The following is a 15,701-nucleotide window of genomic DNA, read 5'->3' on the forward strand; positions in this document are numbered from 1 at the left end:
AGGTTTCTGTTGTTCATATTTAAATCTCATACCACTTAAAACTCTATGACATCTTACATGCAGCCAGACTCCTTACTCTGGATACTTGAATCTCTGATCTAACATTACAAGATTTTAGAGGAATTCTGTTCAACCCCGAGGAACTAATTAATGAAGTTCTATTGGGTAGTAGAGAAAAGGCAAAGAGAAATTGGATTGTATAACAACAAAAATATTTACAATTTTAACTTATCACATTAGTTAATCTATAGCATTCTAGTAAACTTCTGTGAGAAAAAATTATGTGGGGTTTTTAGAAATGGCATTTAATAAAAAGTTCAGCATACTAATCCAGAGACAAAGAATCTGGTCTCTAGGAAAATCAGAGTTTTGCCCAAAAAGTAATACTAACAATAAACCACTAGCTAGATTGGTATAATTATTAAGATTTAAGCATAAGATTGTTCATTCTGTTTTTAAAGTAGTGACAGAAGTGACAGGAGGAGAAATATACAAGGCTCATGACACAGCAGTACTTCCTTTAGAACGGGCAGATATTAAAGCTCTTCTGTTGTTCACTTCATGGAAAATATCCAGAAAGTGAAAATCTTCCTTGTGTTTCCCAAAGCTGCTATTACATAAATTACTTCTAATTGCTTACTTGCACATAATTCATGTTCATGCTCTTAGTAAATTTCAGAGCTGGCATAATCAATCTACATTCGTATTAACAGAAGTTAGAGGAAAGAGCTGATTCTCACCAAGGTGCTGCTGAGGAAGTCAGAGCTTCATTTTGAAGACGTCGGAGATGCTCAAGTGGTGAGGAAGCACCACATCCAACTCCGGCCTGCTGATGCGACAGTGCCTACATCGCACTTACCCTTACCTTCTGTGTTTTACCCCAGATCAGTGAACATCACCCAAGGGGCTGACTGTACTCTGGAAAGTAAATTCAGGATCTACTTGGCACAATTTGCATCATACAGATTTTAATCTAAGGATATCCCAAGATGGAATGTTTTGCCTCAATTGCCTTTTGGAGTGGGCTACCAGGAAGTCAAGGATCAATGTGTATCCCACTTCTAATCTGCCTTTTGTGTACAAAGCTCATGCCTGGTTTAATATGATTTTCTTTCTCATTTCCTCTCTAGTCAGATCTTCACACTTACCGTGTTATATACATAAATACATTTCAAATTATAATCATGCTAAGTTAAACAGTTTATGCTTACTACATATCACAGGTGAATTCAGTTTAAAAAAATCACATTTAAAAATAACATTTCTTAGCAAATCTATATTATCCTTAGGGCAATATTAAACTTAGAGGAATCTGATTTTCAGTAGTTAAGAATGACAAATGGGATTCAAATGGCCATATGTGAATGTTTTCCAGAAGTTTCTTTCTAAAAAAGGTTCAATAGAAAGTTGAATTGTTCAGTTTAAAAAAAAGAAGTCTGGCTGGAGAGGTGCTTGGCCATGGTACATTAGAGCATACAGGATAACTGGAGGTGGATCTTTATTTCACAAGTTTCAAGATACAGTACAAAACAAATCTGTACAACTCTCTATTAACAGGATTTGTTTGTTTACACAATTATATTACACTTCACCACCCTTTATACTGCGTTTCATTAAATACAAAATAAATTTACAAAAAAAAGTCTAACATGGTGTTCCTTTACAATGCCATCTTATGGTCTTTCTAAACTTCCTCTCCTAAATATTTATAGTGGTTATGCCTTGATCATATCAACATTTTAATAAATCAAAGAAAATAGCATCAGCCTGCTTGTCATCCAAATCTGAGAAACAGCACATTTGAGATGGCTCCCTGCGTACAACTAAGGGATCCTTCCCACGCACACAAAACCAGATTTTCACTTGTGTAAATAGTCACTTTAAAATGCAAAACAGTTTTACTTGTTTTAATTTCTCTTAAAATACTTTGAGAATAGAGAAATTTAGCTTGTTTTCAATGAAAATTACACATTTAAAAACCAGGTAGCGCCTAAGACAATACAGCATTCAGAAATTTTATTTTCACTTATATTTAAGAGTAATGTCTGATGAAAAAGATTTGCATGAAAATAGAAGTTTTCTTTTGCTCTCGTTATTTCATGCATGCTGCTAGTCACAATATTGTGTAATGTATATCGGACTGGCTTTCAAAACAAATACCAGCTGTCACTGGAACAAATATAGCCATGCTCATCTCGGCAGGTAAAAACAGGGCTGTTTACCTTAAGCATCTTGTTCTGAAATGTGCATGTGACGTATTAGTTCAACTCTCCATAAAGGAAGTTTTTGCATACGTAGTTGGACATTGATACACATGCTACACAAATGAAGAACTGTGGTTTTCATTCATAGGCCTGCATGCATACTTCCTAGACATTGGTTTGAAGAACAAACACGAGGAACAAAGAAGGGAGTGAAACCAAAGCAAAAAGAACCAAAAAGCCCAAAAAACAAATATCCTATATATAAAATACTTAGGTTTCCTGGAGGCGTGCATAGCTCCTTAATTGAATAAACCATCAGATCATCACCAGAACACTGGTGAAATTTTCTAAAGCCTCCCAATAGTACAGAAATAAAATAGCATAGTGGCAAAAGCTACAGATCCGCCTTTTATGCAGAGTATCTCTTGATACTCGAGTATCAAAACTAATGATTCATAAGCTAATCTGATTCAAGTGCTAAATAATGAATTTTGAAAAATAGAAGGCTTTGATTTATTTTTTCTGTGCCACTTGACTATTAATTAATAAAGTAAGTCTCACCCAGAAAACAGAAGCAATAACTTTAGGCAACACAGAAAAAAAAAAAAAGCACCAATGCTACCTTTGTACAACAAAACAGAAGCAACACGGATGGACTCAAGACCCTGAAACGGCTGGTTAACCAGCAAACCAAATGTACAGGAGAATACTTGTCTGAGCTCAATAGAGTTCTACTGTCATCCCCTTCCAAGGCAGGAAGACTCAGTCTAAGGGTAAGGAAGATGAGCTACCAGAGAGAAATGAAACCACACTCTATCTGTTAAGTCTAAGTTCTAACATTAAAACTCCTGAATCCTGGAGTTAGTTTAATGTCACTGACATTAACTAGCTTTAGTTATTGTCACTTTATTCAAATGGATGCCATTTGATTAGGTAAGTATTGAGCATTATTTTTAGGAGAAAAACTAAACCCAATTCCTCTTTGCTTAGGTACCATGTCCCATGAACAAAAAAGAAAAAGGGGACAAAGTATTTTGAGACAGTTTTTAAGCCATAAGGACTAAGCTATTTTAAATAAACCATTCAGATTTCTGGTAGCAAATTAGAGAAGATGGGAAGAAGCCAAGGAAAGGGTATCTGAACTAGGAGTACTGAGAAAGAGCGCAAAGCGGGAGTCGACAAGCAGGACGTTTGTTACTAAAGAACGACACTACACTTTCCCACGTGGCCTAGGTAGTGCACACTCGTTTAAGAAATATTTCTGAGGGAAGTGAAGATACATATAAAAATGCCCCTAAAGGATTGATCAGACGGTACAGGGAAAAAAAAGTAAGTTGACAGTCATCTTAGGTGGTTTTCAACTTTTAAATAAATTAATAGAGTTCCTTCTAAAAGAAGTGTGGCTGCTACCATGGATTATACTTACTATGAAGGTGTAGGGGAGAAGAGGCAGTGGAGACAACAATGCATTACATCGACCGTACTCAGATCTCTAGGGGTCAGAGACCGAACACCCTTAATATTCACAAGAACTTCCCAAAGCAACATTATACTTCTGATTTCCTATCTTCAAACAAACATGTTTCCTTATAAATAATTCTCTCTGTGATGACATCTTCCAAGTTAGAAGCAATTATCTAGGAGGACCAGTTTCCCATAATACTCTAAACATAAAAAAGTACACAACTTCACATTTAAAGCCTTCATGTAAATTCTGGACTAATTAAATTTAGTTCTAAATACAATTCCAACTTCAAAAACCAAAACATTGCAACTCTAAAAGTAATAAACTCTTCAAGTCTTCTGGCAGCTGAGGGATTATGAGAACAAAGCATAAAGGTTAACATAAATAGACTGATGTCAGCAGGCATAGATAGCCTGCTTGCTTACTAACAGTCTTGGAGACAGGCTAGTGCACAACACCTACTGACAACAGAAGGAAATACAAATTTGGTTTAATTCTTCCATTTGTGTGATCATGTGAACTTCTCAATTCTGTAGTTGTTTTATCCCCCATACTATTTCATCACATGATTCTTAGTAGCCTTGATTTTCCTAATGTTACCAGGACGATGGTGAGTTAAAAGCTAAGCAAGTGGCTTTCTACTGTGATATAAATTGTCAGAGATAAAAAACCACCTGAATAGTGCACAACAGTACAAACAGGATCTGGCTTTTGTCAACCACTGAGTTTAATCCATGTTTGATTCTTCGGCAGACTTTCAGGATGTTACAGTAGTCACTATATGCCCCATCCTGGCAAGGATAGTTCATATTTGTAAAACTCAGGTGGGTGATCTATTCTTTGTGCAATAAGAAATGTAAATTAAGATAAATCCTGGGAACAAATCCTTCAACTTTTCGAAAAGTGTGTTTGTGACCTTGGTACCTCATCCAGAGTTGCTACTGTTTTCTAATTTTTCCATTTAGTTAGTTCATCCCCTGGCTTCTGGATCAAGGCTCTGCATACTCAAAACAAGCTAATTACACTGAGTAGGTGGGGCAAATTCACATGTTAGTGCAAGAAGTCACAAAGTTTTATATATAGGTCATTCCAAAGAGGAGAAGTCTACACAGAATTCTTTAACAAGGCCTCTCAGTCTTTGAAGGAGGGAAGTATGGTATAAAGTATGACAATCACCAATAAAAAGAAACCTCCCTTTAAAAATAACAAATATGCAGAATATGTATACCGCATGGGGACTGGTAAAAGTTTCTGTTACTGCAGTTCCAAAACGTTTTTTTTTTTTTTTTTTTTTTTTACTTAAAACGCAAATTCTATTTTTAGACTTCTAAATATGTTTAAGGTTAAACTTGCAACTAACTGGGCTTTCCTTTTTACATTGATCAGTTTTTACTGTCAATGTACATGACTTTAAAGATGGCTAACATAAGAACTTATGCACATTGAGAGAATGACAGAAAGGGCCCAAGAAAGACAGCTGGATGCAGCAGACATTACTTTGTGTGTGTCTCATGTTTCCAGGAAAAAAAAAAAAAAAAAAAGAGGAAAGCCACTGAGAGTTGTTATTCCATATGGCACTGAACAAACATTCAACTCAGTGTAGGTGAGAGTTACTCATCCCTGAAAATAAAGGCATCAGATTCTAAGCAGCTTTAGGAACTCAATGCTTCCTGTGCCTCTTCCGGGAGGTGGCCACTGATCCAAAGTCCTAAGTCAAGTCCACGTGCTCTCAGCAAACAGCTTCCTTAGCTGTCACTGACTGAGGCTGGAAACAGTGGCTGTTATTGTGGTGGCGGCTGCTCCGGAGGCCCCTCCTGCTGCGGCGGCGCTGGCCGTGGCCCAGGAGGCCGGGGTACAGGCATGTCTTGGTGCTGCCTCTGCCTGTAAGCTATGACTGTTCCCAGCAGCAATGCGATGACAGTCATGAGGTAAAGGTCCCACTCTGGTCCCAACAGCTGGTCCATATCAAGTTGGGTGAACATATCTCGAATCTTAAACGAAAATAATATAAAGATAGTTATTATCAATGCAGTGTGAGGGGAAGAACTAGCTGAACTGACCCATGATTTTGTAACCACCGATTATCTAAGATGTTTAGTAGAGCACTTTCCATTATTAATCTAATGCCATTTCCAGCCATTTTTTCCACAGAAAATGCTTGAAAGGAACACTGGAAGAAGGGGAGACGGAGGGGAAATTCAGTACCTTGGTACTCTTGTAGCCTATTTGAAGGCACAGCTGAAAGGCTCTGTCCTAACCACAGTCACAGCTGGCTGTCACTACTTCGCTCATGAAACTCAAGACTATAGGAATTCAAACGTTTAACAGCTGAGTGAATAATGCCTTTTAGTTAGCATTTAATGAAAGCACAGGATATTTAACACTTGAATCTGAACTTAAAAGTTGTATTATTGTATGAGATTTTAATTGTTTTAATGTCATTTAAAAGATATTCCTGACATTTTCTTACTACTCACTCATAAAATATGCAAATATGGGGTACGGCCCTTCTTCAGCATAAAATTACATTTAATAGGTCCCCATATTACATATCTGTAAGTATAGGTGCTAAATTTTTCTAGAGCTAAAATTTACCAGAGACTAACTGTGCTCTTTGGAGGCCAGAGCTGAGCGATTTTGTGCTTTTCTATAATGTTTGACTTTCAATATTTACTAGTTTTGCATTTTTTCAGTTGGAGTATGTGGATGGTAAGATTATGGGATATTTTATTATTGTCTTTATACTGTGCATTAAAAAAAACATTAAAGATGTAGTAATACACTCAATATGGTATAAGATTGTGAGATCCAGTACCAGACTTTAGCCAACAGTTTACTAGTGATGAAAACGGGGGGAGACAAAAGACAGACAAATAGCAGGTTCCACACTGTTAGCTTTTTAATTAGAGGAACAAAGATCATTTGAATTGGCAGAGGGTACAGCACACCCTGGCTCACAATCCTGAGCAGTTTTACAAATGACAGCACATGTGTACCCGTGACCAGAATAGAGTCCAACACCTGCAGCTCTCTGGAGCCCTACATGTGGGGGATGCTGGCAGCACACGTGATAGTACAGCAGCGATTCAGTCTGTGCTTAGAAAGACAAAAGATTGCAATGGTCCTGATGGTACTAGTGTGAAACAGCCCTGAACCCTTTAGGGCTTTCGGAGTTAAATGCCATACCAGTTAACTCATTATTAGGAACTACAGGTCCTTTAAACAAAGCGTAGAACTGGGAGAACCTATGAGGACCTACAAGTAAGTACTATTAAATAAAGTTGGTAATTGTGAGAAGAATGAGTAATCCATTTCCCATCTAGGATCTACCCTTATTTACATAATTCAAGTTATTTTTAGAGAAGAAAATTCTAGTAATGCTTTGACTTTTGTTTCACTATCAGAACCTCAAGTACAACCTGGGCAGGTTCTCAGGTGCTTCTCCTTCCTACCCCCAAGCACCGCCTTTTTCTTTTTAGGGACCAGTCTGATTCACTGCCAGGCAGTGATCTGATTTCATGCTTACTGAATTTAGCTGACTACTGTTTCAATCTGCTATGAATTGGTCTCAGCCTTGCCCAAACCAGAAATATTTGCATCCATGAAAGATACATCAGCATTAGGAATCACTGACAGCTGTGAGCTCTGCTTTGTTTCCATATTCACCCTTCATATGCGTGAAGCCCTACAGCACTTTACCTGGGGGAAAAGGGAAGAATCCTGATACCTGAAGGCCATTTGTTTATTTTTTGGAGAGGGAGAGATAGACAGAGACAAAAATAGGCAAGAGCTCCCATTCACTGGTTCATTCCTCAAATGCCCACAATGGCTGTGGCTGGTCTAAGGTTGAAACCGGGGCGTGGACCACTATCCAGGTCTGTATGTTAACCATCACTGCTGCCTCCCAGGGTTTGCATTTAATAAGAAGCTGGAGTCAGGAGTCTGAGCCAGGAATAAAAACCCACTTACTCCAATGTGGGACACAGGCATCTTAACTGTTAGGCTAAAAATCTACCTGACTCCTCAGCTTTTTAAATACAAACCTCCAGGACTGGGAAGGTGACAGTATTTGTGTTTTAATTAAAAGAGAAGTGGACTACTTACATTTGTTTCCCGTATATACTGCAAGAAATAGACAACGCCCAATTTGCATAGAGCTAGGAAGACTGGGACTTGTGCATCCGGGCTGGCTTCAGCTGCCATGTCATAGAAACGCTTGGCAAGGTGAATATCCTATAACACAGGTAATAAGCCAAAGTTATTTTCCTGTCAAAGTAACTAGAAATATTCACTCAGTTTACATATTAGGAAAATTTATCTAACATTTCAGATTTCCATTTTAAAATGAATTTCCCTTACCTAAAGGAAAAAAAAAAAAAAACAAGCTTTACTTGGGTACAATTTCTTTATCCACCTTCTTAATTTTTGAAAACTGTAATCAAAAATTAGCAAACTTATTTCTCCTTGAAATTCCATCTCCTATGTAGACATGCTGGATACAGACATATATCTTCGCCTAACACTCTTAACCTGGGGAGTTCTAAGGACAATCTCAAAGTTTCAAACTAATTTTTTACCAATACGAAACATATGGTTCCACTTTGGGGCAGTCTTCTTCAAACTGGAGTGGAAAAATAGGATTTTCCAAGAGGTAGCAACCTGCGTGGACAGTGTTAGGGGATATTACTTTGTAGTTTCTCAACTTTCATACTTGTTTCTCCTGAAAGAGATCTGCCTGAAACTTGCCTGTGTGACCAGCAAGCTCTCTACTCTTTATAAAAAAATGGCACAACCTCACCTCCTCACTCCTTTCTCAGTGCACTGCTTTGGGGGGGGCTCTCTCACAAAGAAATACCTAGAAATAATGGTTTTACAGAAGGTTCGTTCGACTAATCTCACAATGGAGCATCTTAATATTTCTCTGAAGAGTGAAACAAGTTATTATAAGTTTGGCCCAGGCTGAGTGTTCTGAATTCAGATATGTGGTAAAATGGAATGAGGGCATTTATGACAAGTTTCACTTAAAAATCTCATTTCTTCCATGCCCACTGGCAAAGAATACCAAACTTTTAGGAAAGAATTCCATGAGACATGGGAAAGAAAGGCTAATCTCTGAAAATGACTTTTTTCTCCTAACATATTTAAATATAAGCAGTTACTTTCAGTCACTTCTTGTCTCTAAGTTGTATCATTAGTTAAAAAGAAGAGCACTTCTGGCCGGCGCCGCGGCTCAATAGGCTAATCTGCCTTGCAGCGCCAGCACCCCGGGTTCTAGTCCCGGTCGGGGCACTGGATTCTGTCCCGGTTGCCCCTCTTCCAGGCCAGCTCTCTGCTGTGGCCCGGGAGTGCAGTGGAGGATGGCCCAAATCCTTGGGCCCTGCACCCGCATGGGAGACCAGGAGAAACACCTGGCTCCTGGCTTCGGATCAGCGTGGTGCGCTGGCGGCGGCGGCCATTGGAGGATGACCCAACGGCAAAAGGAAGACCTTTCTCTCTGTCTCTCTCTCTCACTGTCCACTCTGCCTGTCAAAAAAAAAAAAAAAAAAAAAAAAAAAAAGGCACTCCCAAATAATGGCAACTGTATTAGTGTCTCTGAGTTTTTTAAAAATAAACCTCCAAATTTTTTGATGACTATATTTCTCAAGATGATGAATTAAACGTTGTGTGGTAACATATAAATACTCTAAAGATGATTCAACAGAGTAAATTTTTTTTTTGACAGGCAGAGTTAGAGAGAGAGACACACACACACAGAGAAAGGTCTTTCCATTGGTTCACCCCCCAAATGGCCCTTACGGCCAGCACGTTGTGCCAATCGGAAGCCAGGAGCCAGGTGCTTCCTCCTGGTCTCCCATGCAGCTGCAGGGCCCACGCACCTGGGCCATCCTCCACTGCCTTCCCGGGCCACAGCAGAGAGCTGGACTGGAAGAGGAGCAACTAGGACAGAAATGGCGCCCCAACCGGGACTAGAACCTGGGGTACTGGTGACACAGGCGGAGGATTAGCCAAGTGAGCTGCGGTGCTGGCTTCAACAGAGTAATTAAATAGATTCAATAGGGTAACTAAACTTGTCAAATCATATCCTGAATTTTTTTTCCAATTATACCCAATCCTCATCTTAGTGACTACTTGATATTTTCTAAGCAGAAGTAGACACTGGATTGATTGGTTTTTAGCTATATGAATGTCTCTTTCATTTAAAAAAATAGAAAAAAGGGAAAAAGATTATCATAATGTCTTTTTACATATATATACATATTTTATTTGCATCATTTCATAACTACAACTTTAGGAACACAGCAATTCTTCCCACTGGTCCCACCCTCCCACCCACACTCCTACCCCTCTTTCTTTTCCCTCTCCTATTCTCAGTCTTTTTACTAAGATCAAACTTTATACAGAGAAGACTAACTCTATTCTAGGTAAAGAGTTTAGCACTTTGTATAAGGAAGAAAAAGGGAGAAAGACAAAAAATCCAAAACAAACAAAAAAACTAAAAACAAAAAAAATATAAAAAAAAGAACAAAAGTTGATCCTCAACAGCTCAGACAAGGGCTGTTCCAAGTCAATGTATCTCAATGGTAACTGCCACTTTTTCTTTCTTTTAGAAACTTAATTACACGATGTCTTAGGAAACCTAACGAAATTTTCTGATTTTTAATCGATGATCATTTATTCTCAAAAGCTGAACCTGAATTCCCTGCTCCCACTCATTTCAAAGGAATACTATGCCTTTTACCATATTCTTTATTCACAGGAATTTTTCTTTCTTTTTTCTTTTTTTAATTTTTTTGACAGGCAGAGTGGACAGTGAGAGAGAGACAGAGAGAAAGGTCTTCCTTTTCCGCTGGTTCACTCCTCAATGGCCGCTGTGGCTGGCACGCTATGGCCGGCGCACCACGCTGATCCGTTGGCAGGAGCCAGGTGCTTCTCCTGGTCTCCCATGCGGGTGCAGGGCCCAAGCACTTGAACCATCCTCCACTGCACTCCTGGGCCACAGCAGAGAGCTGGACTGGAAGAGGAGCGACCGGGACAGAATCCGGCACCCCGACCAGGACTAGAACCCGGGGTGCCGGCGCCGCAGGCGGAGGATTAGCTTATTGAGCCGTGGCACCCGCAATTAACAAGAATTTATAATATTAGCTATCCATATTACAAATTGTCACAAGCACAAGATTTTTATAACATTATACAAATACAGTATTACTTGCATCATTTTAGTCTTGACTTTCAGTAAATTATTATTAGATATACCTCATAAATGCCATAACTTATATGTATGTGATCTTTACATTAATCATCAAACACATATTAAACTTTGACTTAAAAAAAGCAAAGTCAGCCTTGTGATGGAAACTAACTCTGTTTTGGCTGACTGGTCTACAATGAAGAAGAGCTTTAATAACCGTGCTAAAGAGCATCGATCTTCCAGAAATGGAGTGCATTGAGCCTGCAGCTCCAGACTCTTGTTAAAACTATATTTAAGTAATATTAATAAATGATGGCATCCATATTAATGTACATTTTAAAACACAAAACTAACATTTAAACTAAAATATTTAAGTGTGATCAAATGAGCATTTTGTTAAAACGTGGTTCATCAGTAAAATGGATTTAATAACTTTCTCTTAATCCTGAAGCACATTAGGTTAACAAAGTGTCTATAAAAAGTGTCACTACAGAGAGAGGTATAGTAACAATCATTTCTTATGACTTGGTAGACTTTTTTTTTTATTATTAAAGATTTATTTTTGTTTTAGAAAGGCAGTTACAGAAAGAGAGAGGAAGAGAGAGAGAAATCTTCCATCCCTTGGTTTACTCTCCATATGGCTGCAATGGCCAAGTCGAAGCCAGGAGCCAGAAGCTTAATCCAGGTCTCCCAAGTGGGTGTAGGGGCCCAAGTACTTGGGCCATCTTCTGTTGCTTCCCCAGGTGCATTATCAGGGATCTAGATCGGAAGTGTAGCAACTGGGATCGAACCAGCACTCATGTGAGATGCCAGCCTTGCAGGCAGAGGCTTAACCTGCTATGCCACAGCACTGGCCTCAGTAAAGTCTTTTCCACGTTTTTCTAAGAAACTAGAAAGTGAATGGTTCCAGTGACAGAGGAACACATCATTTTTCGTATCTGGTTTCCAATTCTTTGCTTTCAACAGAACTGAAGGGGGACCTTATCAAGTTGTTAGCAGATAATAGATCATTAAATATAATTTTTAATAACACATCACTGATTTTTTTCATAAAACCATTAAGCAGCTTAAAGAATTAAGTGACTCTGCTTTTATAAAAACACTTCCCCTTCCCATATACTTATTTATGTAGGGTTCCAGTGATACATTTATGAAGTTAAAAAAAACAGAATTAAAGCTAAATGTATAAATGATAACACAAAATTTTTAGAGAATGCTCCATTCATCTCATTCGAAGAATTTTTACTTAACACAAAACATAAAGTTTCATAACTTTTTTAAATTTGATCAATATATTAATAATTTGCTGACAAACTGTGACTAGTAATATCTTACAAACTCTTAACACTTAGATCACAGGAAATAAATTCACAATGTATTTACATATTTATTCCCATAAGAGATTAGTCAGTAAAAGATGTAATCATCGAAAAGTTACATCAGCATATAAGTCTATAGTACCAGCTAAAAATAAAAATTTAGGGAGAAAATGGAATGATACAGTTTTAATTAAGGATCTTAATGATATATTTTTAAAAGTTTAATAATGATGGGTTATCAAATTGTTTTGGTATTTAGATTCTGTTGAATATTTTAAGAGTAATTTAATTTAAAACTATTAAGATTTAAAATAGCTGGAATTTAGACCTTTTGAAGTTTAAGAAAAATTTTAAATGCACAAGGGAATTGTATTTAAAAATTCCTTTGCAGGTACACAAACAAAAACTCAGACTTCATTAGGAAGTTCTGAGAATCAGAAGTCAGTTTGTCAGCAGAAAACATTTTTATTCAGTTTGAAATGACTTACAGGGGCCGGCGCTGTGGCATAGGTTAAGCCTCTGCCTGCAGTGCCAGCATCCCATATGGGCGCCAGTTCGAGTCCTGGCTGCTCCACTTCCAATCCAGTTTCCTGCTAATGCACCTTGGGAAAGTAGCAGAAGGTGGCCCAAGTACTTGGGCCCCTGCACATGCTTGGCTCCAGTCATTGTGGCCATCTGGGGAATGAACGAGCAGATGGAAGATCTCTCTCTCTCTCTCTCCTTTCATCTCTGCCTTTCAAATAAATAAAAAAAATCTTAAAAAAATAATAAGAAGAAATAACTTACAGACAATAAAATCAGGGTGAAGATAGACAGAAATTCTCAATGAATCAAAAATACAAGCAGCACTGTGTTTCCGTTTTCATGAATCTATCTTAACACTGTAAATATAACAGTGTGGATATTAATGTGTATATGTGCTGGGAGATATATAAAGGTTGTCTTCTGAAATATTACAAATCAGTGGCCTAAAATCTTACTGAATCCAGAGTCTATTTTCTACACAAATTAAGATGGTTCCTTTGATCTCAATTATTTTAGTCAAGCATTTGTTTTGAAGCCACACTTACCTGTTTAATGCCTAGTCCTTTCTCATGCATATATCCCAGATTGAACATGGCCTGTGCACTGTGTTGCTGCTCAGAAGCCAGACGATAATGAATAAATGCAGTCTCATAATCTACATCTGTGCCAAATCCATAGAAATGGTAGTCTCCAAGCTTAATTCTGGCCACAGTATAGCCTTAAACAAGAATTAAACGCAAAACAGCAGGTAAATCAATTATGCTTAAACATACTAATCTGTTATTTCTCTTCCTGTTAATGTGCCAATATGACAAATTCTTAGTCAGTTATGAAGTCAGTAAAAATTTATACTAGCCGTGCAGCTCTTCTGCAGAATGCTTTCGGATAGTCTGGGAGAGAACAATGGCGGGTGGTTCTTGCCTTTTCACTGAAATATCTTCGAATGATCAAGTTCTGCTTTATCATGTCATTTACACACTATAATATTTAGTTTCATCTGATCACTGAGTATGGGATAGGCAGACAAGGCTGAGAGAACTACGTGTGAGAAAGAAATATTCAAAAGAAAGAGTGGGGAAAGGTTCAAGTCTATTAGCTTCTTATACATGATCTATTCAATTCTTTCATTTTGTACAATAAACTGGCCTCAAACTAGAAGCCAAAGAGTGAACCAGAGTATGATGGAAATCCAGTAGAGACTTTTCAATTTAATTTAGAAACTCTGCAGCTGGCATTGTGGCGTAGCAGGTTAGGCTGCGACCTGTGGTGCTGGCACCCCATAGGGGCTCTGGTTTGAGTCCTGGATGCTTTGCTTCAGCTCCCTGCTATTGTGCCTGGAAAATCAATGGAGGATGGCCCAAGTAACTGGGCCCCTGCAAATATGCGGGAGACCCAGAAGAAGCTCCTGGCTCTTGGCTTCACAGAGGTACAGCTCTGGCTGTTGCAGCAACTGGGGAGTGAACCAGCAGATGGAAAAAGAATCTCTGTCTCTCCCTCTAACTCTGCCTTTCAAATGAGTAAACGAATCTTAAAAAAAAAAAAAAAGAAAAAGGAAGCAAAGAAAGAAAAAGAAACCCTGGCCCAGGAACTACTATTTTGAGAATAAATACAAGCAAGTTAAACAAAAATACTGTTGCTTAATTTTAAGGTGATAAATGGCACAATTTAATGTTCATGAGAGGTTAAAAAAATAGAGAGGTCTCCTGGGTGAAACTCTTTCCTTAGAATTGACCACTTACCTTGGGAGGCAGCCCTGTTCCAATGTAGCAAAGCTCTGGGATAAGTTTCATTCTCACCTACAATGGTTGCTTCTCCTACAGAAAAAGAAATGAAATACAAATCAGGCATCCAAGCAAAGCCATTAGACTTTCAGGCTTTATTAGCAAACTCAGGTGAATATGTGGAGCCCAAGTTAAAAAGAATTAAGATATAACAAGCACTAGATTAAAAAAGTAATGGGGGGCTGGTGCTGTGGCAGAGTGGGTGAAGCCGCCGCCTGCAGTGCTGGCATCCCACGTGGGTGCTGGTTCGAGTCCTGGCTGCCCCACTTCTGATCCAGTTCTCTGCTATGACCTGGGAAAGCAGTGGAGGATGGCTCAAGTCCGTGGGCCCCTGCACTTGCGTGTGAGACCTGGAGGAGGCTCTTGGCTCCTGGCTTTGGATCAGCACAGTTCCAGCCATTGCGGCCAACTGGGGAGTGAACCAGCAGATGGAAGACCTCTCTCTCTCTCTGCTTCTCCTTCACTCTCTGTGTAACTTTGCCTTTCAAATAAATAAATAAATCTTTAAAAAAAAGTAATGGAATAAAATACTGAATTCAAAGGAATCACTGGATTCAGGACAACACTACTTTCTGACACATGTTTTATCCACAGCACTAATAATGAGACTAATTATTCAGCCACATTTAAGAATCTAAAGCATTGGAAAAATGGCATTTTTACATACGGTATATTTTCAGAAATACATTTACTGGGTGCAATTACTTTAAACATGACTGTCAGATCCATTTCTGTTTTCAATTCTAACTATGAAATTAATGCTGACTGCTTAGGGATTTGAGGCAAAGTAACTTTAAGCATGTGGGTTGGGTTCCATTTACAACAATAACAAAAAAAGAATGCTTCTTTGTGGCTCTGCTTTTCAAACAAGGTAGCCTGATGTAAACCAGAGGACTGAAGTGAGCCTTACTCTGATCAAGAATGAAGGCTGCATTGCTCTGTGCCACTTCGTAGCCCTGCTCAGCCAGCAGGAGGTACTGGATCACGGCAGCATTGTAGTCACCATCTTTGTAACTGTTATAGGCAGTCATAAGCCTCTCAGACCAACGGCCTCGTTCACACACATTCTTAAACAACTGTGAGAAGAGAAAAAAAACAAAACAACTATAAAGCCAGAAGGATCTGCCAGAAAATAACTTTTGTATTCCAGCTACAAGTGTTTGTTATGCTTGCTCTTTGACTATCTGGCTACTTGCTTTCTGTTTTTTTTTTTTTAAT

At 38.5% G+C, this 15,701-nt stretch overlaps 1 protein-coding gene across 1 annotated transcript in view; it reads right to left on the bottom strand.

Annotated features, from left to right (window-relative positions):
- Positions 1-1,481: 1,481 nt before the first annotated feature.
- The window catches only part of SEL1L (SEL1L adaptor subunit of SYVN1 ubiquitin ligase), a 64,185-nt gene continuing 49,965 nt past the window's right edge, over positions 1,482-15,701 (bottom strand). The window contains exons 17-21 of the mRNA XM_002719616.4: positions 15,394-15,559; positions 14,442-14,516; positions 13,248-13,420; positions 7,774-7,902; positions 1,482-5,660 (exon numbers count right to left, since the gene is read on the bottom strand). Coding sequence (XP_002719662.3) covers positions 5,451-5,660; positions 7,774-7,902; positions 13,248-13,420; positions 14,442-14,516; positions 15,394-15,559 — 753 coding nt within the window. The 3' untranslated portion in view covers positions 1,482-5,450. The remainder of the gene's footprint in view (positions 5,661-7,773; positions 7,903-13,247; positions 13,421-14,441; positions 14,517-15,393; positions 15,560-15,701) is intronic.

This window comes from Oryctolagus cuniculus, chromosome 20 (genome assembly GCF_964237555.1).
Source record: "Oryctolagus cuniculus chromosome 20, mOryCun1.1, whole genome shotgun sequence".
Lineage (NCBI taxonomy): Eukaryota > Metazoa > Chordata > Mammalia > Lagomorpha > Leporidae > Oryctolagus > Oryctolagus cuniculus.